The sequence below is a fragment of the Gopherus flavomarginatus genome, chromosome 2 (genome assembly GCF_025201925.1).
Source record: "Gopherus flavomarginatus isolate rGopFla2 chromosome 2, rGopFla2.mat.asm, whole genome shotgun sequence".
In the NCBI taxonomy this organism is placed as follows: Eukaryota; Metazoa; Chordata; order Testudines; family Testudinidae; genus Gopherus; species Gopherus flavomarginatus.
Window position 1 is genome coordinate 23,554,799 of NC_066618.1, and position 26,676 is coordinate 23,581,474.

At 38.7% G+C, this 26,676-nt stretch overlaps 1 protein-coding gene across 8 annotated transcripts in view; it reads left to right on the forward strand.

Annotated features, from left to right (window-relative positions):
- ZMYND11 (zinc finger MYND-type containing 11) overlaps positions 1-26,676 on the forward strand; it is a 142,458-nt gene that overhangs the window by 104,153 nt on the left and 11,629 nt on the right. For 6 of the 8 annotated variants that reach the window (XM_050942253.1, XM_050942255.1, XM_050942252.1 and 3 more), the window contains 10 exons: positions 2,200-2,244; positions 5,067-5,228; positions 13,903-13,980; positions 14,430-14,522; positions 16,158-16,245; positions 17,762-17,817; positions 18,665-18,742; positions 19,293-19,411; positions 21,533-21,740; positions 22,851-22,919. In XM_050942253.1, the coding sequence (XP_050798210.1) occupies positions 2,200-2,244; positions 5,067-5,228; positions 13,903-13,980; positions 14,430-14,522; positions 16,158-16,245; positions 17,762-17,817; positions 18,665-18,742; positions 19,293-19,411; positions 21,533-21,740; positions 22,851-22,919 (996 nt within the window). The remainder of the gene's footprint in view (positions 1-2,199; positions 2,245-5,066; positions 5,229-13,902; positions 13,981-14,429; positions 14,523-16,157; positions 16,246-17,761; positions 17,818-18,664; positions 18,743-19,292; positions 19,412-21,532; positions 21,741-22,850; positions 22,920-26,676) is intronic. The other 2 variants (XM_050942257.1, XM_050942258.1) reach the window with 2 other exon arrangements.

Here is a 26,676-nt window from a genome sequence, read left to right on the forward strand (position 1 = left end):
GAGAGCTTTTGGGTAGAGTGCTGGCTGGAAAGACGCTTGGAACTTCAAGCAAAGAAACTGTCTCCTGTTGTTTGATTCCTACTGTGTTTAGGGAAACAGACCTTCTTTTTAAGTAAACAGGATTGCATCAAAGAAATACATGACTCCATCATCAATTTCTCTTCATAATGGAAACAGTCAGCAAGACCCCTCAGTTTTACTAATGGCTTGGGTCAAAAGGGGTAGCAATAATTTGTAAGTCTTGGGAAGTCTGTAACAGAGCAGGATCAACCAGCAGAGTCCCTTTCTAGGGAAGTTTCATCATTACAGCTTTTCTTCCTCCCTCCCCCCTTTTCATTTGCTGATTGAATCACTTGTACCATTAAAGGACTTGGGGAAATCAAATTAACAGGTAAGAAATTACCAATGTTAATAAAATATACTGGTTATGTAAAGGAAAGGTGACCTCTTTTGACAAAAATCTCTAGAGAATGGGGTAACGACACATTTATTTTCTTATTACGGCTTCATATAAAAGCTTAGCACCAGAGTGATTATGACTAAATACTAGTTCTGTGCCTTTTTTTGTTAATTCACTGTTTTGTTTTATACACTTATTGCTTTAATTATGACTGCTGTTTCACTTCGCTTACCAATATATGGAATTGGTCTAATAGTTACAATGGTGATGCCTGGTTACTGTTATTTTTATTGTCAATATATACTACACATCTCCTACTTAATGGTATGTTAATTATACTGCAGACTGACACATTATCCAAATTACAGATTACCTATTTCAGTAATAACTAAGTAAATCTCCTTTAGTAATGAACAGGCATTTCTCTCTCGTGTACATTTGCCTTATAATGAACATTTTCTTCATACACTGAAATTTATTCTCACCATGACAACAAATATATACTTTATTCAATAGAAGAGACTAAGACATGCTGACTCACTCTGTTCCCTTGAGTTTAGCTATATTTAAAATGTCAAATGTTCTGGATAGCCTGACATTTTTGTCCCATGTTATTTTTCTGGGGTTCAGGTGTAAATTTAGGTATTTGCATTAAGAAAGACACCAAAGCCCAAGTAAGACAGAACACGTGAAAGTAAATCCACTCGTTGGTTGTCCCTTGTGCCAAATTCTGCATGTTGCTGGGATTGCCTCCCTTCACACTCAAGCACACTCAAGTCCTTTGACTTCAATGCAAAGTCACCTTTATGATGTAGAATTCAGTTTATTTTAATATAAAATATCAATGCAAGAGAGTAACAGAACACCACACCATCCCATCCAGTTCTGCATAGCATAATATGATCTTTGCCTGTTAAATACAGCCTGCAAATATACATTTGCTGTCCTGCTAATGCATGCATCTACAAGTCAAGGAACAGCTGAATAAAATGAGCATATGTTATGTTATATCTAAGCTATGTAACTTTACTGCCAAATCAGCTCCCTCTTGGGGGCAGTGGCCAGTCACTGGGTGCCAGTAAACAGTGAACTTGAGCAGTGGGGCAGCTGCTGGATGGGGATTCCTTTTTTCTGTTAGTACAATGACCCAGGAGGTTTCCCTTGCTACTCATTAGAAAAAAAATATTGGCAAATTGTTTACTTGCCAGTCCTGGCAAGTACACAAAAGTGGAGTCCTGGTTCATTCCAAGTAGCCCCCATGAATTTGTATCATCTTGTATTTCATAAGCAGATCAAAAGGACTATGAATGTTATTTGTAAAGCAACAGTACAACTGCTGATAATACACAGTAAATACGGCATTTCCCTAATTTGCCAAAGAATTTACACCAGTACAGTAAATTATATGATGTGACAGCCATGTTTTTCCCCATGCCCATTTGGTTTTCATATCTGAGTGCTCACTTTAGTTCCTCTAACATTTTTGGAGATGTCAGAGGTTACATGCTGCTGGGTTTGGGGGTTTTATGTTTTGTTTTATTTTCTGTTTTTGTTTTTTTTCCCTAAAGTAGTATAAGTGCATGAGACAGTTTTTGGTAGCACACTAAAATGTGATGAAAATGCTAGTAGATAAGGTAGTATGCAAAATTTATAGGAGGAAATGTATGCAAACAGATGGTAGAAGTGACTATATGATTTCCCCATCACCATGTTTGAATTACTTCTAGACTGTATGTATCCTGATTATAAGATGGATTACAGTATAGATACCAAGATGTTTTGTTTTTTTATTTTGAAAGGCCTACAGTATGCAGCCTTTCTCCCGGACAACAGCAAAAAACAAGGTGAACAACTTTTGCACTATGTGGTCTTAAATTCTGTTATTTTCTGTTATTTTCTGGTACATTCTCTTTCATTAGGATAGTTTAGATTACTGCATCTTATTTTTAGAGTTATTTTATTTATCACACCATCATCATCCTTATCACTTCCAGATCTGAGTTTAGCCAATACTGTGTACTTACAGTTTCATTTATTGGTTACTCACCTGTTAAACTTGAAGATGTATACTTGCAGTGGTGGCCCTTTAATCAGTCATTTTCGTAGTGGGTGATGACACCTGGTGGTTAACTTTGTAAATGCAGAGTAAGCTATGTTTGTTCTTGGCTCTATGTTAAGAACTTGTACCTGTTGTGACAAGAACATTGGCCGTCAGACTTTATTTAAATAACTCTAGTTTCCTGCAAGGGAAATATGTTGGGGGCCAGAATCTGCTTCCATTTACTGCCATGCAAATCAGCTGAAGAAAATGAGGTTTCACTGCTGTTAGAGGAGAATTTATGTGTAACTTGACTGTTGAAGCCAATAGTGTATTTTTCACAAGGGACATTTTGCCTTTTATGTATTTGTTTTTAAAATAATGAATCCTGTATATAAAAATGAGTTTTATTTTATATATACATGCACCTTATGTACTTCAATTAACTGAAAATACCTTCTAAAAAAGTACAGAGAGATTTGTTTTTAAAACCCTGTAGTGGGAATTCTACCATTTGCCGCTGTTTTATTTAAGGTCATACATGATTTTTGGCTTGGCCGTATCCTTTTTATTCCCGGCAAGTGTATTTGACCCTGGTCATAAAACCTTGCATTCAACTGGCGGTATATTTCCACATAAATGGCACATCTGGAATATACTGAAGTATTTAGTTCTTTCAATATTGTGAACTACCTAATCCTGTGGTAAAGTACTTTCCTATCAGTAGCCACAGCAAATGGACTGGAGTCATCTTGATTTTTATTTAGGAAAATCTTTGATCAAAAGCTAATTCTCTCTCTTCCTTAGCTGGCCTTCTTGTTATGGATGAAGTTTTGCAAAGTTACATAAAGAGGAATAGTATTATAGGGAATGGAAAATGTACCCAAATTGATGTTTCATTTTGATATCTCTTTGTTAGTGTAGTAGCAAATCATATACTCTGAAGTATATTGTTATTGTGCTTTACTGGGAGGGGCTTGGTATAGTGAGTATACTGTGTGTAGACATCATAACAAAATCTAATTTATCAGAGCTGAGGTCCACACATTTTGAAAATTAGATCCAGTGAGTAAAAAAGACAGAAGTCTTATTACATCCTGAGCTACAGATATGGACAACATATTAATATTTTCATCCCCAAGGTTCTGAGTTCAAAGAGAATTTGATGAAGGTTAAAAAAGCTACTGTCCTGTTATTTTGGCATTAATACTGTGTTCTGAGGTGTAGGAGACCTGGGTTTGGGATCACCATTGCGTCCAAGGGTGTTTTCTACTCAGGTGGGTCATGGAGACAATACAGTAATTCTTCAGGGACAAGGAAATGATAATTGCCACGTGCTGTATAAACATCTCCTACTCAGCAACAGTGGAGATGCTGTGTTGGAGGAGGTCACTCACATGCAAGGAATAAAGTGACAGTAGTTCCCAGGCATGGAGAAATGAAGTGAGGATTCTCAGGACTCTGGACCAGCCTTGGTCGGACTAGATGTGGTGAGAACGTCTTTTCCAACAGTTGATGGGCAATACTAGCATCACCTCCACAAGATGAGGGTAAAAATCATTTGGTCGGAGTTAATCAGAGTAATTCTTTCAAAGAAATGAAAATCAATTGAAAAGTGCAGTGTTTGCCATTGAAGGGAATCAGAGTGATATCTGAGCTTTGGAAGTTATTTTCTGTTCTAAGTATAGGGGAAACTGTGCATTTCAGATAACATTGGCAAATGTAAACATTTAATGGGGACCACTAGAAATTCTGTCTGTTTTAGTATTGTAGACTCCTGGGGATAAATTCTGGATTGTGTCACATGTATGCTCCTCTCATTGACGTCAGTGAGGATTACACACATGTATCAGAGGTCAGAATTTGGCACTTGAGGCTACATTTTCAAGGAAGAATGTATCAAAACAAATCTGTGTATCAGTAGAATCACATTTTTGTCTTCCAGGCAGTACTCCAGGAATAATCCTAGTAATGTCCAGCACTGCAGATAAAACTTTTTTCTTTCTGAATTGTATGGGGATGGCTCGTCAGACATTTTTATTTAACTAATAGGTTCATCATTTTATTTATGCTTTGTAATTCACACTTTAGAACTGAAAACTTGTCATTTCTAATAGTGTAGAAGACTTTTAAGCACCACACTTCAGTAATTTATGTTAGAAAATACAGCACGTCTTTGGAAAGGGAAAAGAGAACACTGATCTGCAATTTGTTAAGGTCCAGTGCTAAGCACAAATGTTTGTTTGGGTAGTCTAATAATTAAGTATCCTAAATAAAAGGTTAATAGGTTATATCATACAAGACTAGAACAAAAAAAAAATTTTATTGTGGAGATTTTTAATGTATAGTTTGGGACATAGCTCATATTTGGGTTTGTGTTACTAACCAGACATTAAAAGAAATAAAGGCTAGTATTCATATTATGTTTAAGAATAGTGTGTTACATTAATGAAGTTCTTTTAGTATATAGGTTTTTATTCCTGGTTTTTAAACACAAATGAGGTACAGTACACTTCTTTAAATGTTTATAATGACTAACTGCTGCTGGACTTTAAGAAGTATCAATTTTGTTCTTAGTTGCTGCAGATAATGACAATATCATACCAAATTATTTTGTATTTTTTGTAGGACTGGGAAACAGAAAATCATGACTGGTATTGTTTTGAATGCCATTTGCCTGGAGAGGTGTTGATATGTGACCTGTGTTTTCGTGTGTATCATTCCAAGTGTTTGTCTGATGAGTTCAGGCTTAGAGACAGCAGTAGTCACTGGCAGTGCCCAGTTTGCAGGGTGAGTACCTATGAGCTTTAATGTGCTGATTAGAGGGTTGATATTCATTAATAGTTTGATTAAGGTGGCACAGATGGTCTGGCCAGGTTAATGGATTAAGTATTGCCTATCAAAACAATGATACATACATAGTGTGCCTGTGCAAACATTCCAAAACACTGTGCATATAGATGATTACCTTTTTGAAGATCCTTTGAAGGAAGTTTGTGTAACGCTTAAACAGACAAATATAATGCTTCCTCACTATAAGCTTTTCTTGTATTTCTGAATGCTAATGTGGTTTTCAGCCCTGAGGAGTAAATTCATTCTGTGTAAACATCTTGCTGTGAAGTATATAATCCATATACTTCCTGGGAACTCCTTATAGAAAGATTTCACTGTATTTAGACAAAACTTTTATATCTTCGATACTGCCCCTTTTGTGCCCATTAAATATTTTGAATTGCACCCTGTCCACTTCTATCAGATCCTGAGGTAGCTTCTGCTATTGTTGTTAAATGATCTGTGGGAAGAGGGAATGGAAATGAAAACTATATCTTTTGGGAAAGACCAAATGAAATAGTCAGGTAGGTATTTAGGTAGATTTCATAATTCTATTTTTCCCCATTAACCTTTATTTATTTATATGAATGCCTACAGTATACTGTGTTGGAGTGTATGTAGAAAAGTATGTATGTATGAGTGTAATGTGTGATTCAGTTTATTATGGAAATGAGCATATAAAATACTGTTCAAGATGCTATTTATTTTATTGATAGTCATTTTAAATATAGTGCATTTTTTCTGAACCATAATGCGAATGTTTGCAGTTTAATGATCATGTTATTAAGGCTTTTACTTTATTGGAATAAAATTATACATTATAAAAACCAGAGGCATACTAGAGCAGCTTTCAAAAGTGTGGAATGAAATCCTGACCCTATTGAAGACAAGGGACAGTGTTCCCATTGGCTTCAGTAGGGCCAGGATTTCACCCATAGCTTCTACATATTACTTTTCTTTTCAAGGTTTTGTCCTTTTGAGCATGGTGGGAGGAGAGTAGTTTTTATGTGTACTACAGGAATGGGCAGGGATGTTGTCTACATGCCGTTAGGCAAACCTAAACAGCCAAGCCATGCTATTGTTCGTTGGCACCTGGCCTTGAATTAGCCAGCTGCAGCCCCTTACTGTTAGTATTCCTGCATACACTCAAAGAGTGGGGCAAAGGGCACATTCTGAGCCGTAATTAAGCAGAGGGAAAACTACATCTGAATTCTTAAAAGAGGAACTACTGGTGCAGAAAGCATTTAACATTACTACTTGTTTTGTGTCACTGGGATTCTGAAAGCAAGATTAGATTCCCTAGATGTATGTTTGGAACCAGATCTTGTACAGTGAGCCAACCCTGAGATGGTCTCTGCTGCAGAGATGTGGGTGCCCACTCTCTTTATGCTGCAGAGAAGCTGTTGGAGGCCACATAGTTATTAGGGTTGCTTCTTTTAAAAGTCAAGCACATTTCTCTTACTTGTGACTTGACGATCATCTGGATGCTAATTGTAAAAAGCAGCACTTTCTGATTCATTGAGTCAGGGCAGGCTGAGAGCTCTGGGCTTCTGAAAGTGTAAGGTAACCAAGTCAGCACAAATAAGAGAGTGAAATGGAAAGAAAGGAAGTGGGAGGGAAAGATGAGTAAGAGTAATAAAAAATAAAAGCATATTAATACTTTCCATATGAACATACAGAGTGGATCCCAAAAATGGCACTTGTGTGGCATTTGCCTGTAGAGGACAATATATTCTGCATTACTTAGCATTTAATTTCACCACTCGGGAATGCAACCCAGAGCAATTCTACAATCCTTGGAATTTTCAAATAGATCTTTTAAATCACATAACAAACACACACATAACTCACAGATGCAGTTAAATTTAGATATACTAGACAAAATCCCAAACTCCGCTCCAGACTGAGGTTGTTTTAAGTTACAACTGGGGACCAGGAGAGTACAAAGATGACTTACCGCCATTTTCTTCCCCCTGTCATCTGCTGTGATATGACCACTGTCGCATCAGAGGATCTGGTTCACTATCCAATGTATGCAAATAGATGGGGCAGCCGGTTTTGAGGTACATTTTACTTTCATCCTGGAATCTTGAATTCCATTAGTTTATGCTGAGGATTTTAAACAAACATTTACCTTGAAGAAAATATTTTGAAACTCATCCTCTCTTCCATGAGTGATGTGCACTTGTGCCTACTGGTCCATTTTTTATCTCCTTTAGACCACATTTATTGGCCTTTGTGATTCATTCATTTTCTGACCCTGAGACCTTGCAGCTCACTCACTGGCCACAGGTGACTATCAACCTCTTTCCCAAAAGACTTCCATTTTATAGTACGAATACCAATTCCCCCCCCTCAACAGCACTACTTGCTTGCTTGCTTTCTGCTTAACGAGACTTGCTTCCCACCCACCTCAATTCTGCACAGTGGACTAGTGGGTCCTCCCCAAACTCTGAAGGCAAGAGGGAGATTGAATTGCTGTCCAGTCTCACACATCTGGTGCCACTCTATTCTAATTTTACTTTAAAAGAGACAGAGAGAGAGAGATCATCCTCAAAATCATAATAGTTTAGAGTGCCCTGGCTGATGTCAAAAGGACATAATAGAGCTTAACTATCTTGTGAAAGGGCGGAGGGATTTACTTTGCATTGTCAGCAGTAAATTCAAGAAAAATATTAGCTGCAACAAAAAATATGCATGTCTAATAATATTTCACTCTAATGCCATTGCACAGAATCTTTCACATCCAAAGCTCTCACAGCTCTTTAGAAAAGAGACAGAAAAGTGTGTTTTGAAACAAAATATATTGGATAAATAATCTAAGAACACTTCATTTTATTAAAAGGTTTCCCATGTAATGCTGCCCAGGTCACCGAGTCTTTGGATTGTTCATCACGCAGTTTCTGGGTGTGATACTTCAGTCACCCAATGCAGGTTTATTTTGCCCACCTGTTTGCACCAGAAACATTTTACAAAGGACACTGTGAAGGATTTTTCATAATTTTAAAATATTTTTCACTCCACAATGTTTATTACAGTTCCTTGGAAGCTTGGCTCTCAAATTTGTTTTCTTTCCATTGAGTGCTGAGCTTCTGGCCCCTTTGTTTTTAAAGGACCAGTGTGAGTATTTGGGGTAATACTGCATAGCTTTCAGCATTGGTAAGAGGATACAGAGTCAGGCATAGGTTCAAATACAGTCCAGATTGGTAGTGACTGGCAATAGTCACGGACTGCTGACTAATCATTGCTTTATGTTGGTGCTCTCAGCCCAGTTTCTGGTAGATAGCTGGTTTCGCTGTTATTACCTATCAAATTAATGTGAAGATCAGATAGCCTTTCACCTGTATCAAGATGGTCCCTCCAGGACATGGTAAGAGAAGAACGGTGAGTCAGTGGAGGATATGGGAAGATTGCAGTGGTGTTGCTTCCTGTTGGGTGAATAAATGGAAGAATTTCATTTTCCACTGTTAGTTTGGCACCTATTAGGGTAACTAAAAAAAAAAAAATACCAGAAAAAGTACTGAATCATTTGTTTTGGAAAAATTGATGCATGCAAAGACTTACATGGACTTCATAAACAGAAATAAAAACAGGTCAGCCTTTGAGTGTTACCAACTGTGACCATGTCCTTTCAAAATTTTCTTAAGAAACAAAAAGAAGAGGGAAAGGCAGGCTGGTTCAAGGCAGTAAGTAACATGTCCCATTTTCACAACCACACACCTACCCTGGGGCGAGATTTGGCTTCATCTAGATCCTAGTGCATTCTTGTTCAGCTCATCATTATAATTTGTATCTTTCATCGAAGGGCTTTCAAACAATTATGACTTGCAGCAGCTCAGTGAGGTAGGTAAGCATCTTTATACAGGGTAATGAACACAGAGAGGTTAAGATACTAAAGACTAGGGTGAACTATAGTCTATATATTCTAGTGCTCTGTAGTGTGAAGCAGTTCATGGAATATATAGAAAGATAGTGTCCTCATTGTTAACAATCTATCCATAGACATAGTATGAGTGGAGGGAGTAAAGTGCAGAAGGTTAGAGGCACAGAAGGATGATGGTTACAGCAATACAATGATTCAGTTACTCAGGTTTAATTTGTGCAGATTATGGTGGTCACTCAACATTATTTTGTTTAATATAAAATAAGAGAGGTGAAGAACCAAAATGGAGAATATTATTGTTTCATTTATTATGGGCATCATGGAAGAGAAGAATTTTCATGAGTTTAAAAGGTAACTGCCTGGCTCACAGGGTAGGGAAGGCATTCTCTATGTAGGGGCAGGCTCTCTATCCAGCTCCTCTTGGCTCCCTGGAAGCAGCGACATGTCCCTCCCACAGATCCTAACTCCACATACTGGCCTCGCCCCAAGCACCGGCTCCGCAGCTCTCATTGGCTGGGAATCACTGCTAATGGGAGCTCCAGGGGCAGTTCCTGCGGGCAGAGACAGCGTACAAAGCTAGGAGCTCAGCAAGAGGGACATGTTGCTGCTTCCGGGGAGTCCCTCCCCCCAAGGTAAGCACTGCTCAGAGCCCTTATCCCCTCCTGCACCCTAGCCCTGAGCCCCCTACACACACACACCCCCAAACTCCTGCTGCTGCTGCTGGGGGCAGGGAGGAAGGCAGTGGCCTGCGCCAGCCACACCAGCTGCTGCAGAAGTCACAGAGGTCCTGGAAAGTCACGGAATCCATGACCTCCATGGCAAACTCTAAACCTTAAGTATAATACAGAGTTAAGGGACTTGCCAAATCAGTGGCAGAGCTGGAAAGAGATCTCAGGAGCCCTGACTCCCAGCCCACTGCCATGTGTGCCCTACTCACATCAGATCTTAAATTTTCACTCCAAAGGGTCCCAAAGCATTTTCCAAATATAAACTGATTCACAGATTAAAGAGCAGCATTTTCAAAACACTCAAGTCTCATGTTTAAAAGTGACTTGGACACACAAGCAAGGAGCCAGGCTAGAACCTTGGTCCTTTAGCTCCCAATGCACGTGCATCTTCTGCATCAGAACTCCTGTACTAGATTCTTCCCACCTACATATATATACACTATATACGGATGCACTACAAAGCCAACTCTTTACAGTCTGATGGGATCACAAGGCAAGGTGGTATGGCAGCAAAATAACTTCATAAATTGGCACGACTGAGGGCCTGATCCAACTCCAAATGAAGCCAGTGTAGGGATTCCCCCTGGACTTCAGGTGGGAGTTGGATCAGGCCATGAGAATCTGCTCTTGAGAAGCTTGGTACTTAAACAGAAGGGCTGTTGCCAGGCAGGAAAGGGTTGCATTAGCAGATGTGTGGGAAGGTTTATAGAGTGTACTGCCTCCTTGTGCTCTGCCTGGCCCTTCCAGCTTCAGAAGTTCACAAATTCATATTGTTTTCTCACCTCAAAAAATGAGAGATTAAAAGAGCGCCGGTCTGATTCTCATTGACACTGAGACCCCCTTTATACTGTGCTGTCTATGTGAAAGGGTCTTTAAAGTGGATGTGATTATAATTTACTCCTATTCCTTTGCACTGCCAGAGCAATCTAATTGAGTTTCAGTATGACTGAGAATCAGGCCCCAGATCTACCATTATCCATCCTCTTGCTTTAAGTAGTTTGAGTTGGACTACTCTAAAAATATACTGAGTATTTAGAAGTACTAATTTTGCATGTTACCGTAAGAATATGTAATGGCTTTTTAAATGATAGGAAGACTTTCAGTGACACATTTTCCCAACATGACTTCCAAGCTGAGCATGAGCAACAAATATCTGATGAAGGGCAAATCTTTGTGGAAAAGTAAAAGGAAAGTCTTGATAATAATTTAGTTTATTAAAGAGATGATTAAAAATTGTACAGCCAGGAGACTAAACAAACAGTAAAAAGCCATTTTGCTGGCTCCTTGCCTTTCATTACTTAAAATCTCAAAAGTAATGAATTTTAGATGTCAAAACTGCAAATAAGATTTTTGCTAAAATAAATCAGTGTAGGGAATTGGGGAGAAGTGGACAGATTCTGACCAAACTGGGTAATTAATTATGGTACAGTAGTTTTCATCACCACTTGTGATTAACAGCAAAGCCAGATATCTGTCTTTTATTAAAGCCTTAGGTATCAGACTACAACCCATTTATCTTATATATTCTCTTTACAAATCTGTCCTGCAGACCAATGCAAGAAAAAATATTCCTAATAATTGGGGGATATTTTCTGCAGATGATGAATTCAAGACTATGTCAGGAAGGGATATAGAGAGAGAGACTGGGCTAGGCAAGTGAATTTTATTGTATCCTAATGAGTTTCAGTCTGTTCAAATGCTGTGTCATTAGAAGCACACACATTACACTCTATTGCTTATTTAAAACCTTAAAATGACAGCAGCTAGTTTACAGTTATCTTTTAATACTCATTTAGGTTTCCATGGAGTAGAATTGTTATGTTTTATGTAAGACAGCAGTTGAGATGGATTTAAACAGATTGGGTAGTCTCATAGCAGGTAAAATTAAACATGGAGATATGTAAGGTAATGCACATTGACAAAATAAATGCAGTTGAGCTCTAAAGATGAAATTCATCTCCATACAGAAGCTAGAAAAAGACCTACGCACCACTTAAGCCCTGAACATAGGGCTTAGGTATGACATGAGTGCTAGACTAGCCTTGAGCTGGCCTTCTGCACAGTGATGAATTTCATCCCATGTTTGCAGCGTTATGTGAGGAAAAAGGCTTAAGTGTTGATATGGATAGCACAGTAAAGATGTATGTTTAGTATGTAGTAGCAATTAAAACTATAGTATTTAGGCTGCTGAGATGTACACCTTTATCCCGATATAATGCTGTCCTTGGGAGCCAAAAAATCTCACCATATTATAGGTGAAACGGTGTTATATCGAAATTGCTTTGATCCGCCAGAGTGCGCAGCCTCACTCCCCCCCGAGCACTGCTTTACCGCATTATATCCGAATTTGTGTTATATCGAGTCGCTTTATATTGGGGTAGAGGTGTATGAAAAGATATGAGCCCAATTCTCCAAGGATATCCATTTGGTTAAACAATGGTATGCATGTTGGAGTACTGTAGCCAACTTTGGTCCCTTTATTTTAAGAAAGAATTAACGGGCATTGTATAAGTCCTGAGAAGAGCAGGTTATGCACTTGCCATAACAGAAAAGCCTATAGTTGGCTGACAATACATTTCAGAAGGCGTAAAGGCAAAATGAGACTCAAATACTATCCATATTTTAACCTTAAAGTGCAAGGGTTTTGGCCTTTAAAGTGTAATTCTAAAAAGTAAATAGTAAAAATGGTACCTCTGTACTCGACAGCTCTACTCCCTTTGTGTATTCAGAGTCACCCCTCAATAGTCCAGTGAGCAAAATAAGATTTTATAAATTTTTACCCATCAGCTTTTGCAGAGCCAGCCTAGCTAAGATGGCATGAATTAGATTCTATTCCTTTTTGTGCATCACAAAGAGTATTATTTGCTAAGTTCCAGCCAGTTGCACCTTTGCAAACCTTATAAAGACCGTGCTTTGCACAGGTGTCACTGAAGTGATAATTTGCAGACCTATAGGTTACAGAGATGTAACTCTGAGCCTAATTTAGTCTGTAAAATCTTCATAGTGGTGACAGTGAAATGCATGAGAAGGTAAGAACTCAAGCTAACACACAGTCACCAGGCTGAGTATTCAAGGCTGGGAGGTAGGGAAAAGTAAAACCAAAAAAAATCCTATTTGCTTGTGAAGTGATCATATGGAAATCACTGAGTGATTGTGATCATAAACATGGAACCCCACAGCACAGAACTCTACTTTAAATAGGAGGCAGGGAAAAGCGCAAAGACAAGCTATCACTTTACTCATAGCTGTAGTGGCAATACTCTACTTTAATTCATGCTAAACAGTTTCTGCTTGCCTAGAAAGCATATCATTTGCGGCTGGTATGGGCTTCTTTTTTTTTTTTTTTTTAACTTTTTTCCTGTCTTTCGGTAGATCAGTGGTTCTCAAACTTTTGTACTAGTGACCTTTTCACATAGCAAGCCTCTGAGTGCGACCTCCCCATCCTCTTATAAATTACAAACACATTTTTATATATTTATCAGGATTATAAATGCTGGAGGAAAAGCAGGGTTTGGGGTGGAGGCTGACAGCTCCCCCTACCCCCCATGTAATAACCTCATGATCCCCTGAGGGGTCCCAACCCCAGTTTGAGAACCCCTGCGGTAGATACTAATACCTTGCTGATAAGTTGACCATTAAATAATACATTGTAATTTAATAATGATCCTAGCCTTTCTTCATTTCTTCATTTTATTAAGACAAAGTAATTCTGCACTCTTTTGTGTGAGAGCGTTTGACGAGGCATTAAGAACACACTAAATGGAAATAAAGCACATAATTCTTCTGTAACCGAGGTCCTCAGCAAAGTACATAATTCATTTATCACCATGATGCTTTGACTATTACTCTTGTGCATTAGCATTACCAATTTTGAAGAAGAGATTTTCCTTAATTAATTGTATGATTTAATCTGAGGCAAATGTACCCTTTAAAAAATCTTTGTAATACAGAGGGTTGCTGGTGTGGTTTTTTTAAGTCAGATTTTTAAAAAATAGTTGACTGTTTCTTTTTTTTTAAACAGAGTATTAAGAAGAAAAACACAAGCAAGCAAGAGATGAGCACATACCTGCGATTCATTGTCTCTCGTATGAAGGAGCGGGTGAGTCTGAACGACGGTGGTTTGCACAGAGAGGATAGTAGAGAGTTGGGAAATGTTTCTAATGTCCAGTTTTTGAATATGTTGTATTCAATTAGAGGCATATTATAGTCACCCCATGCATAAGTTTGCAGGGAGCAGAGGACACAAAGAGCCATTTCTTTACACATCCTCCTATGGAATGGTTTATGTGTTTCAACATGTACAGCCCATGGCCCAGTATACAGATTATTCATATTTCTGGCTGGAATAGCCTATGCAGGGTGCCCACACCTCCAGTGGAATGGAGACTCTTCAGATTTTAGAGAGACACGAAATCAAGGTGAAACACTTCTTTCCATTTCTCCACCTCTGGCATTCAATTGTATGACTCCTTATTCCTTATATGAAGTGCTTAAATTCATATCAAGTGAAATAATTCTTTTTCACATACTGTCTCTTGGTCCTTTCAGGCTATCGATCTAAACAAGAAGGGGAAGGACAACAAGCACCCAATGTATAGGAGGCTGGTGCACTCAGCTGTCGATGTTCCTACTATACAAGAGGTACAGTCACATACTTTCTGATTTTGTACGTGAAGTTTTGTTTTGTCTTTAAAAGTGAAGCCAAAATTTTATAGACCAAAATACTAATCCTTGTTATTTAATTCTTTCCATGGTCGTTTCTGCTATGACTTCTGTCATAAGCATAATAGCCAAACATTTCAAACTTGGGTGACTAAAGCTAGGCACCCAAATCTTTATATCAGCACCTAAAAATGTGCCAGATTTCCAGAGGCACAGAGCACCCTCAGTTCCCATTAATTTTAATGGGAGATATAGGTGTTTGGCACCTCCAGAAAATCAGGCTATTTATTTAGTTGCCTGAAGATGGGTTTAGGTGCCTAAAGTTAGGCATCTAAGTTTGAAAATCTGGCCAATAAGTAAAATGGCTAATGAAACAAGCCATAAGAATATGTTTCACCAATATTCCATTTTTTTCTTGCTAAAGCAGTTATAGACATCTGCTTTCCAAACATCATGATGATTCATAAAATGCCAAACATTTTGGGTGATCACAAAAAGCAGGAATGACTTGAACCACCTTTTATGTTAATTTCTTCAAAAATTAAACTACTGGTTAATATATAATCCTTAATCTTTCAGGTGATTCAGTCCGTGACTTATTAAATCAAAGGAGTTGGGAGATTCCCTTATAAAGATTAATATCTTACTGAATATTGCATCTAAAATGATATGATATTTTGTGCTATTTATTGATTTTTTTTTAATTGTAGATTTGGGGGTTCTTGATTTTCAGTATTATAAAATAGAATTTAGTATTGCTTGAAACATGAAGTCACACATGCACAAGCCAGGTCTGCACTAATGTTTTTTGGTGAAACCACCACCAGTTGCATTCCTACAGACGTGGAAGTCCAAAGTAGACAGTTTGGGCATTTTAGCACCATGTGATCTAGATTTGCTCAGAGCAGGTTTGGTTGATGCTGGCAAAAATTTCAGAAATTGACAGAACGTTGTCTACGCTAGAATTCTCATAGGTGCTATTACCAGGGCAGTGCAACTGACAATAGTACAGAGAAGAATGTTTTACTAGTGTGGAGAAGGCCATAGCATGCCGAGCTTGGGCAGGACTAGAAAATGCATTGTGTGACTCAATGCAAACCTCTGTTATGTTATGGGCTTTGAAAGTTAATCCTTTGTGAAAGTGGTGCAACATGAGGCCCTTAGAAATGTATGTGGGAGCTCAACACAGAATTGAAACTAAGATGAAATGCTGGATTGAAACTAAGATGCAAAGCACTGTCCCACACGGAGCAAATCTTTGAGCAAATGCTGTCAGCTATAGTCTATTCTGTTACACACCATGGGAGTGAATGGGATTACTCCAGATTCGAGATTTACTTGTTATAACTGAGAAAAATTCCCCTCTTTAATTAAGTTAATTTTAAAGCACCTCTCGGTACCTGAGAACTGGACAAGTACTACACCTACTGAGGTATGGACAGGTAAGGTGCCACAGACTAATCCTGGAAGTGTTATAAGTACGTCTGTGAGCCATAGCAATGTCAGTAACTCACCTTGTCTGCCTATTACATATTATTGTAAGAGCTTCTGTGCATAATACGAACAAGTCACTCCACCAGTAGTTTTCATCGTTCTATATTTTACTTTGTGTAGAAAGTAAATGAAGGAAAATACAGGAGTTATGAGGAGTTCAAAGCAGATGCTCAGCTTCTTTTACACAACACGGTGATTTTCTATGGAGGTAGAGTATTACATTTAATATTTTTTCCATTAATTTGATTCAGGAAATAGATCTCAGGGTCTTTACTCTTAGGAAACTGGCCACTTTGGATGAGACTTGGGGACCAGCTAATTAAGAGAGGGTGAGGCCACCTTGAGGGTCTGTGGATATTAGCAGCGCGGGCTGTGTTAGTACTCATTTCTACAGTGGTGCCCACCCTTCCTCACTTCCCCTATACCTAGTACCACCTTCTCTGCAGCTGGCCTTCCCAAAGGGAGCACCTCCACCTCCTTACTAATCTATTCCTGCTTCAGCCTAGGAAGCTGTAAGGGGAAACAGTAGAGTCTGAGGATTGGGACCCCAGAGCAGCTCCATGCTGAATAGCAGGCCAGTTGCTAAGAATATCGCCAGGGAAAGCAGTGCTGACTACCTGTTTAGTCTCTGGCCATTTACAGAATGATACAGTCTTCAAATGGCCATAGCTATGGGTGGACTTCTTCTGAAGAAGTTAAGAAAGAATTGCTCCAGAACAGGTCACAAGCCAGATGCAGTGTCAGGACAAGTATACTTGTCCTTGGTACAATTTACTGAGGATATGTTTGCTGATCCATCAGGTTCTAAGAGTTAAGTCCCAGGTTTGCAAAGGCACCTAACTTCCACTGATTTCAAAGGAAGTTAGGAGCCTAAATACCTTTTTGGATCTGGACCTAAGATTTCTCAGGGAATTAAGTATTGTGTTTAATACAGGCATCTAGCTTGTTGTCATGGAAAAGTCAAAATGTGTTGAGAGAATATTTGATGCAGTGAGATAACGTAATTGGACTAGCACCACAAGAGACAGCTTCTAGAATTGACCCACATAAACTGCATGCTGTAATCCTCTAAGAGACAGTTATCAGAGGGGTAGCTGTGTTAGTCTGGATCTGTAAAAGCAGCAAAGAATCCTGTGGCACCTTATAGACTAACAGACGTTTTGGAGCATGAGCTTATATATATATATATATATATATACCTGCCCCTGGATATTTCCACCACATGCATCTGAAGAAGTGGGTATTCACCCACGAAAGCTCATGCTCCAAAACGTCTGTTAGTCTATAAGGTGCCACAGGATTCTTTGCTGCTTTTTAAGAGACAGTTGTGTTTCTATAAGGATCCCGTAGCAAAGAGTGGTGTTTTAGAACAATTGCAGCATGTGAGCTGGGGCATTCATGTTTAAAAAAGAAAGTAGGACATCTAGATTGTTAGTGATGGCACATCGCTCGGTCCACTTCTAAAGATGCTTACTTAACACGTTAGCTAGTTTAAAAGTCCCCAGTAATATTTATATACACAGGTGGACATGATGGGGATGGTGAGGCTGAGAAATAGAGTTGATGATTGGAAATGTAATAGGAGAAATGTTAGCTAAGATACTGAATAAGGTTTTTTTTAAGGCATATATTTATAGCATGAAAGGCATCCTGACAGCAATTGCAAATCTTTGAGCAATGTTCTCATATTGTGGTTATTGATGGTATTTATTTTTAATTTACAGCGGATAGTGAACAAGCTGATATAGCTAGGATGCTTTACAAAGACACATGCCATGAGGTTAGTAATATCTGTTAAATGAGATGAAAGAGATGATTTGGCACAGATGAAACCAGACCCTATCAGTTTCTAAAATGATGATGATTTCTTCTTCTAAGTTGCCCCTAAAAGCAAGGAAATAATGGGGAACATTTATTATTAACTTTCCCAAATTAAACTTTTTCACAGTAAATTCCTAATTCCTTTTCCTTTTGTTCTGCATGGCAGGGGTTTTATATCTCTCACACACACAGAACAGCTTTATTGCAATTTATTATCATATTCCTTTGCTTACTGAACTATAGTTCTTCATAATTCGGAGGACATGGTTAGTCATTGGAAAGGAGAAATCAGGAGTAAAGTTTTAGTTTCCAGATAATATATAAACACACATTTAGACCAGAAATGGTCAGTCTTATTTGATTTAATTCAAACCCAAAGCCAAATTCTGACTGATTTCCAAGATGGACAATTGAAAAATTGAAGGGGACAGGAAAGTGGTGTTTGGGTCAGCTGCCGGTTTGCTCAGCCTTCATAGTCAACTCATTTCCGTGCTTTCAGAGTGTGCTTTAAATATGCTAATTGTCCTTATGCAATGTATGATCTTTAACAATAAATTAAAGTTCCATTAGCAATATTTTTGTAAAAAAGAAAAAATGTTTCTATGTTAAGGCCAAAATTTCTGCCACTCTCAACTTGCCTCTATTTTTATGAATATAACCAGCTAACTGCACAAAATTGAATTGATTCCACAAAATTAGCAGGCAGGGCTGAACATTGGGCCTTAAAAGTCTTACTACTTAAGAGTTAATAGCACTGTCACAAAGAGAGTGTCCCATGGGCTGATTTACTTGTTTTTGTTTTTCAGCTGGATGAACTGCAGCTTTGCAAGAACTGTTTCTATTTGTCAAATGCACGTCCTGACAATTGGTTCTGCTACCCTTGTGTATGTTTCTGACAGATTTTTATTTACTTGCTTTTTTAAAAATAAATGCTTTCAGTTCTGGAGTTATTCATTTCTTGACTATTCTGCTTCAAATAAGCAGAATAAGCTTTTTTCAGATGTACTGTTTAGTCTCTGCGCCTCTGATATTTTACACAAGCAAAAACATTAACTGAAATCCAAAGCAATAATAACATGGGTAATAAACTTGGTTATTGGGCAGTTGCATTAGAAATAAGGAGTTTACAGGAATTAAAGCTCTGTTTCTGGATAAAGCTATGAAGACTAATATAACTTTTGAAGTGCTTAGGATTTCTGTGTACAATAGATAGTTACACACTTTTCAGAATTTGTCTTTTTTAGTGTCTTTGATCCAAGCAGTGTGGTTAGCATAGAAATACTGTGTATTATAGGAAGGTAAGAATGAAAAAGACATAAAAAGCAACCATGTTCTTAAGATACTAGCACAGTGTTACACTAAACTTAATATTTGTGGGATGACTGAATATAATACTTCAAACCCAATAGTAAAGAAAACACTTTTTTTCCCCAGATACCTAATCATGAATTGGTTTGGGCCAAAATGAAAGGGTTTGGGTTTTGGCCAGCCAAAGTCATGCAGAAAGAGGACAATCAGGTCGATGTTCGCTTTTTTGGGCATCACCACCAAAGGTAATGTATTAACTCCGTGTGCTACTTGTTATAGACATGTCTCACACAAGTTTACCCCATTCACTTATATTGTAAATCATTGCTGAACTAGTCACCAGCCTAACTTTGCCATCATTATTTCAGAAAGTTCAAAGTCCAGTGTAAGACATCACAGGCTGCCGAGTAATTCATAGAAGATTCCATTTTCAGAATTGCCATAGGGATATTCTCTACTGTTTAAAAGTAAAAAAGGAAATTCATTCCTATGCACATGACTCTTCACCTCTGCAGCAGCCCGTAATAAAGACATTGCACACAAACTAGACATACATTAACTGAGATGTATTTTAGGTGCCTAAACTGCTAACTTTGCTCATGTTAGCCAACAAGATGTGTCACAAGTTTACATTTTAGGGATGTAACACATTATGAAGCGTTTTGGTGTTATTAGCATTGTGCCAACAGTCCCAGGTGGACCCCAATTTTCAGAAGTTTGTAACTTCAATGAAATAATCTCTTTCACATAGAACCTTCACTTATGGGCTTCAGGGAGTTGGGTTGTTCATTTAGGAAACATTTGGCTATGGCTACTTTATAAGATTATATAAAAAAAAGAGAATAGTACAGCCCCCAGTTTTTTTCAAGGGCTATTAATGTAGTTGTTGCTGCTGTGCAGAATGTGCATGCCAGTGCTGCTTTTACAGCATCAATGTGTATATGATTGGAGAGGTGAGGCAACATTTACGTTTTGGCTCATTGTTTCTGAGAAAGTAGTGCATTTCAGTGCATCATGAGGGAGGCTGGAGACGTTTATAGCTGGGTTATTTAAGTTGCTTTTTAATTTAACAAGGGCTATGTATATTTTCACTTGATTTATCTAGTAAATAATAGAATAGACTGTGTGTTAAAACAACTGTCTCCAGCCTCTCCACAAGTGTTTATTATATGACTTCTTAACAAGGAGATTTTCTAGCGAAGATAAATGAGTAAGATCTCTTACTTGCATTTAAATCATGGAATGACTTGTATTGAAATCATAAGTACCTTAGTAGAAGCTTCATACTAAGTAGAGAATCATTTCATTTGTAGTTTTGGCACTAGGCTCACACAGCTTCGCACAAGTGTTGTGTTCTCTTACTAAGAAGTTCGATGAAAAACACCTGAAACTCTACACATAAGTATATACTGTAGTAAAGAGGAAAATCCATCTACTGTAATGTCATCCGCTTGTTACAGTCATGGACTTTAAAAAGGAAGAGCTAGATTCTCAGCTGGTGTAAATCAGTGTAACTCCATTGTCTTCAATGGAGTTATACATATTTACACCAGTTGAGGATCTAACCTTGGGTATTTAACTTACCACAATATTCACGTCAATATGTAGATTGGTACTGCAGTGACTGATATTCTTTAATGCACCTTTCTATATCCTTCAGAATGTCAAGAGTTATAATTTGTTACATTTCTGTGTACCTTTGATGGCATGATTTAGGGTGGGACTTTCAAAGGGGCCTAAAGAAGCTAAGCAGCCAGTTCCCATTGACTTCGATTGGGACCTGGGCATCTAATTCTCTGAGTCCCCATTGAAAATCTCAACTGTAGAGACTAAGGAACCTTTCAGGTCTCTAAGTCACTGGAGGAACAGTTTGACAAAAAGTAATTACTGTCCGATGGCTGTTTAGTGATTTATACAAAAGGATCTGGTGCTGTTGATTCAATTCCAGATAGACTGATAGATCACAAAAACCATCAACACAAGAGGCATGAATTTGGCACTCATCTTGACAGTTTCAACAAAGAGGCTAAGGACAGAATTGGAATAGAAAGTGCACAGATGGTCGTGGTCTCTCCATGTCCTAATGATGCTCAGCCTCTCTGAAAAACTGGCCACTTTGAGTTAGTTGTCTAAATACAGATTTAAAGTGTAGACTCTGTCCCCAGGGCTGCCAATACAGCATCGCCATGGGAATTGAAGGTGGGGAGTTTCAGAAGAACTGCGCATTGGGCTACCTGTGCGAAGAAGCACAGTTAGCCCAACATTAAATTCATTGGAATATCTCACCCTAAATCTCTTTTTAAATGTATATTAACACACTCTTCCCCTTCAGCTTTCTGATTGTGTCTTTAAATTGTCTTTAAAAGGGCCTGGATCCCTTCAGAAAACATTCAAGATATCACAGTTAATATCCATCGGTTGCATGTGAAGCGCAGCATGGGCTGGAAAAAAGCATGTGATGAACTGGAACTGCACCAGCGTTTCCTTCGTGATGGGAGATTCTGGAAGTCTAAGAATGAAGATAAAGGTGAGGAGGAGGCAGAATCCAGTATCTCTTCCACCAGCAATGAGCAGGTGAGTACTCAACTACTATAATTTATTAAATGACGGAAAGGTGACCTGAAATGGAATTTTTAAAAGTTAGTTTTAAGTTGTGCCCTGTTTACTTCTTTATAATGAGACTAGAAGGCAGGTTACTTCTTTTTTTTAATACTTTAGAAATACCAGGAATAGAAAGTTATCATCTTCCCAGGTTTTGCTGGATGATGTCTGGGAAGTCTCAGGGATATTTATTGGGAACTCTTAACACCTCGATTGAGTGAGCAAAGATCCTTAAAGTTAAATAAGTTTTAATAAAAACAAGGAGATTAAATTGTCCTACTGAAAATCTCTTCTCCCCACAACTACTCAGCTTTCATTCTGTTGACTTTCAGTAGTTCTCTAGACATAGGAACATAGACATTGCCATACTGGAGCAGACCCAAAGTCCATTTTCTCCACTGTCCTGTCCTTGTCATTGATAGTATGAGATGCTCCAGAGGAAGGTGAAAGAATATGATACTAAAAACTACCTACATCCTGGCCTGTAATTATTAGAGATTAATTATAACTCTGATTAGTCTTGTTATAGATATAAATGTACAATTCCTATTTGAATCTTGCTAAATTCTTGGCCTGCATGCCAAAGTGTAATTACATGGTACAAAATCAGAGTATTTTCCAGCCTAGAAAGGATCTGAATTTCTAATGTACAAAAACAAGCAGAAAAATGTTTGTTTTCCTAAAAACAGAAAAACAAAAATCTTTCTATCACTCCAGTGAATCCTGATACAGGATTAGAGTCTTGTTCCAGAATGTGGAACCCATTTGCCTGAGCATACCAATGACAAATTGCATAAATAGTGTAAATGAAATAAATGTTATTTATTAGAGAATTAGTAACACGCACACACGGATTCTACTCACTCCACAGCTCATTAGTTATGAGGTCATTATCACTAATTCAGAAAATATATCTGACTGTACATACTCCTCATTCTGGAATTGTATTTGGCTTTGTATGCTGCCTTTCACACTCCAGGTGTCTCAAGCATTTTACAAAGAATGCTATTTATGTTGGCAGCTGAGAACTAGTGTTTCCCAGCATTTGGAATTATTCAACATTCTTTTTAATAATGTTGACAGCTGAAGGTTACTCAGGAACCCAGAGCAAAGAAAGGACGACGTAATCAAAGTGTGGAACCCAAAAAGGAAGTAAGTAGCCTCACGTGGTATGTCTGTCAGTTAAGCAGAACAGCCAAAAGAAAAACCCTTTCAGAATTATGATAGACATCCCTTATAAAAGTTTGAGTGTCAGCAGCGCGACCTTCTCTGCTGAAGACTATAATGAGATCTGTTTATCGTAAGGTTTTGTATTGGCACTCATCACCATGGTATCTGTGTAAGATCTTTTCTCACCACAGGTTTAGCCAACAGTAATAGTCAGATGATATTATTGCAGTTTAAGATCTCCATCACTAGTAAATCAACATCCCACTGACAACAGTTTCTTTAGGAATGGCAAACTAGGTTTCATTTTACTAATATGTTAAAAAAATTTTAAAACTGTTAGAAGAACATTATTTTGGTTGCCAAGTCAAGGACTCAAAAATTAGGAAATCCCAGTTTTATGGTTGCCCTTAACCTTAGAACCTTAATTCTACCTGCTTGTACATCCAAACCATGCACTGAAGGAGGCAGATTAAAAATAAAGGATGTGATCATGTAGTTAAAGATTATCCTAATAGACACGCACAAGAAGGCCGTGGCACCGGCAGCCATAAATTTGGCATTTCCTAATTTGCATTCTTAATAATGTTCCTTTAATGTAGTTTTTTTATGTGACTTCATAGTTCTTCTTTTTTTGAAAGAAGGAAATAGATTTAAAAAATCTGTTACGTATGACTGTAAAAACACCCCAACTTACCTCATCAGCAGGGTTCAAACCCTGACACTTCAGCACAGACTGCTATGAGTACTTGAGTTGCAGAACTAACTACATTAGTTGGCAGAAGCAGAAGGCTGTTGCCCCAGAATAGAGATGAGCTGCTGGGTTCAGAGGATAGTCCAGTGGAGCCTGGCCTGGCTATCTCTTCATCCTTGGGGCTCCTGCCCCATGTGGTGCCTCCAGGGTGGGGGGTGGATCACTAGGGCCATGTGCTAGGTGTGTATGTGGAGGCGTCCTCTGTTTCTCTACAGGTCCCAGGGTTCCCAGGACAGTGTATGGTGCTGTTGCTCCTGCTGCTAAGGCTTTGGCAGCAGTTTGGATCCAGCTCGTTAGTATATTGAGGCATTCACTTATAATCCTGTGGAAATGCAAGTGGGAGAAAGAAAATGGTGATTTCTAACAGTCTACAATTCAGCTAAACTGAACAGAATTTCTTGGGACAAAGACACTTCTCAAGCCTAGAGACTGTCTCCCAGTCAGATTTCAAATGTCCATTGTAAACAGTGAAGATGTTAAGTATCAGAGGGGTAGCCGTGTTAGTCTGGATCTGTAAAAAGCAACAAAGAGTCCTGTGGCACCTTAAAAACTAACAGATGTATTGGAGCATGAGCTTTCGTGGGTGAATGAAGGTGTTAGAGTTTCTCAAGGAAGATTCCAAGGATATTTTTATACTGAAAGGTGTTAGGCAACCTCAGTATACAGGTCACTACCATCTCTCCCTATAATTGTGTGGGTCACCACATTTTGTCCACTTGAAAGTTGAATCTAAAGGGCATAACTGAACAGAGAGCACCCACCTTTGCTTCAATATGGGGAGAAGAATCACAGAAACTACAGGTGATAGCATACAATGCTTCATTCTGGTTTAGGTGGCACCAGTTGGAACATTGTATTCTGGGACATGTAGTGTCAGTGGGCCTCAACTCCAAATGAAAAAGGAGGGCAGTCACAGGTTTTAGCTTAGGCATGCTGATTTACTTCTTTCTTTGAATGTGCCCAGATCTTGTGCTTATGACATTTGAACTCATGGGCCTGGCTGTCCTTTCTCTTATGCTGACCCTACATGGATGTAACACCACATAAATTAAACTACTCTTGATTTATACCAGTGAGAGGAGACCCAGTCCCAGCACTTAGAAATGGAAAACTTGTGCTTTTTGTGTTGCAGAATTGTTTAAAAAAAACCTGGTCATAACTGGCAGAAATGTTAGATGTTCTTGTATGTGATTTATATAATATTTTAAAACTGTGTATAAATATGTATTGATGCAATATTTAAAATGTAATGTTAGAATGAACAAGGCAGGATATTAACAAGACCACCTACATTTTAAGGAAATAATATACAGTAACTCCTGACTTAAAGTTGTAGTTATGTTCCTGAAAAATGCGACTTTAAGCAAAACAATGCTAAGCAAATCCAGTTTCCCCATAAGAATTAATGTAAATAGGGGGAGTTAGGTTCCAGGGAAATGTTTTTCGCCAGACAAAAGACTATAATTTATATATATACACACACACACATGCACAGTATAAGTTTTAAACAAATAATTTAATACTGTACACAGCAATGATGATTGTGAAGCTTGGTTGAGGTGGCGAAGTCAGAGGGTGGAAGAGGGTAGGATATTTTCCAGGGAATGCCTAACTGCTGAATGATGAACTAGCATTCGGCTGAGCCCTCAAGGGTTAACATGTTGTTAATGTAGCCTCACACTCTACAAGGCAGCACAAATGGAGGGAGGGGAGACAGCATGGCAGAGAGAGACAGAGACACACATCATGTGTGTGAGAGAGATGCGCATTTTCCCTCTAAGTACGCTGACATCACTCTAAGTACACTGCCTTTTTAAGTAGTTCAGCAAGTTGAGACAGCAGCTGCTGCTAGCAAGCTCCCGCCATCCTGAGCCTTGTCATGTCCCCCACCTGCTCTGACTTTAGCACCCCTCTTCTCTTCTCTTCCCGCCCCCCCCAAGCAGGAGGCTCCCAGGAACAGCTCCAAGGCAGAGGGCAGGAGCCGCACATGGCACTGCAGAGAGGGACAGCTGAACTGCCGGCAATTGATAGCCTGCTGGGTGGCTGCTGCACAGGGAACTTAGGGGACCGAGGAGCTGATGGGGGGCGGCGAGATGTCGGTCCACCCTGGTTCCAAGTACCCACCAGCTAGCTCCAACAGGCTGTTCTTCCTGCAAGCAGAGGACAAAGCTGGCGGCTGCCAAACAACATTATAAGGGAGCATTGCACAACTTTAAACGAGCATGTTCCCTAATTGATCAGCAACGTAACAACGAAACAGTGTGAAGCAGGATGACTTTAAGTGATGAGTTCCTGTAGAACTATATGAAAAATACAGGGCAAAGTTTAGACCAGTGCCCTCAATTTTTATTCAAAATTATGCAAAGTCCTAAAACATGCATGAGTATCACAGTGTACGATTCTTTGTATGATTATTGCTGAAATATGAGGCAAAATATGTCCTATACTTGATGTGAGGACATTAGATGTCAAATAGAAGAAACCTCCATAAAAAGATCTCTCCTAGGAACTACAGTAATACAATAATACTCCATAATAATATCCAAACCCAAAAGGGGGCCAGTCATCTCCTACACAGGGGTGGGTAAACTAGGAAGTATTATGGCTGTACTTGGAGAGGTTTTTAACAGCCTGGCATAGTTTGCCTGAAACACCCCACCCTATTAGCAGGTGTTGATCCTACTGGTAAAGGTTTAAGGAAGATCAAATAACTTTACTGAGACGCATGGCTTGTTACCCCACCAGATAAAGAGAGAGGGGCCAGCATGGCAACTGAGTAATCCTCATTTAGGGACGCTGGAAGCAACCAAGTTTAGACTCATAGGCTTTAAGACCAGAAGGGACCATCATGATCAACAAGTCTGACCTCCTGCACATTGCAGGCCACAGAACCTCACCCACTTACTCCTGTAATAAAACCATAACCTCTGGCCGAGTTACTGAAGTCCTCAAATCATGATTTAAAGACTTCAAGTTACAGAGAATCCA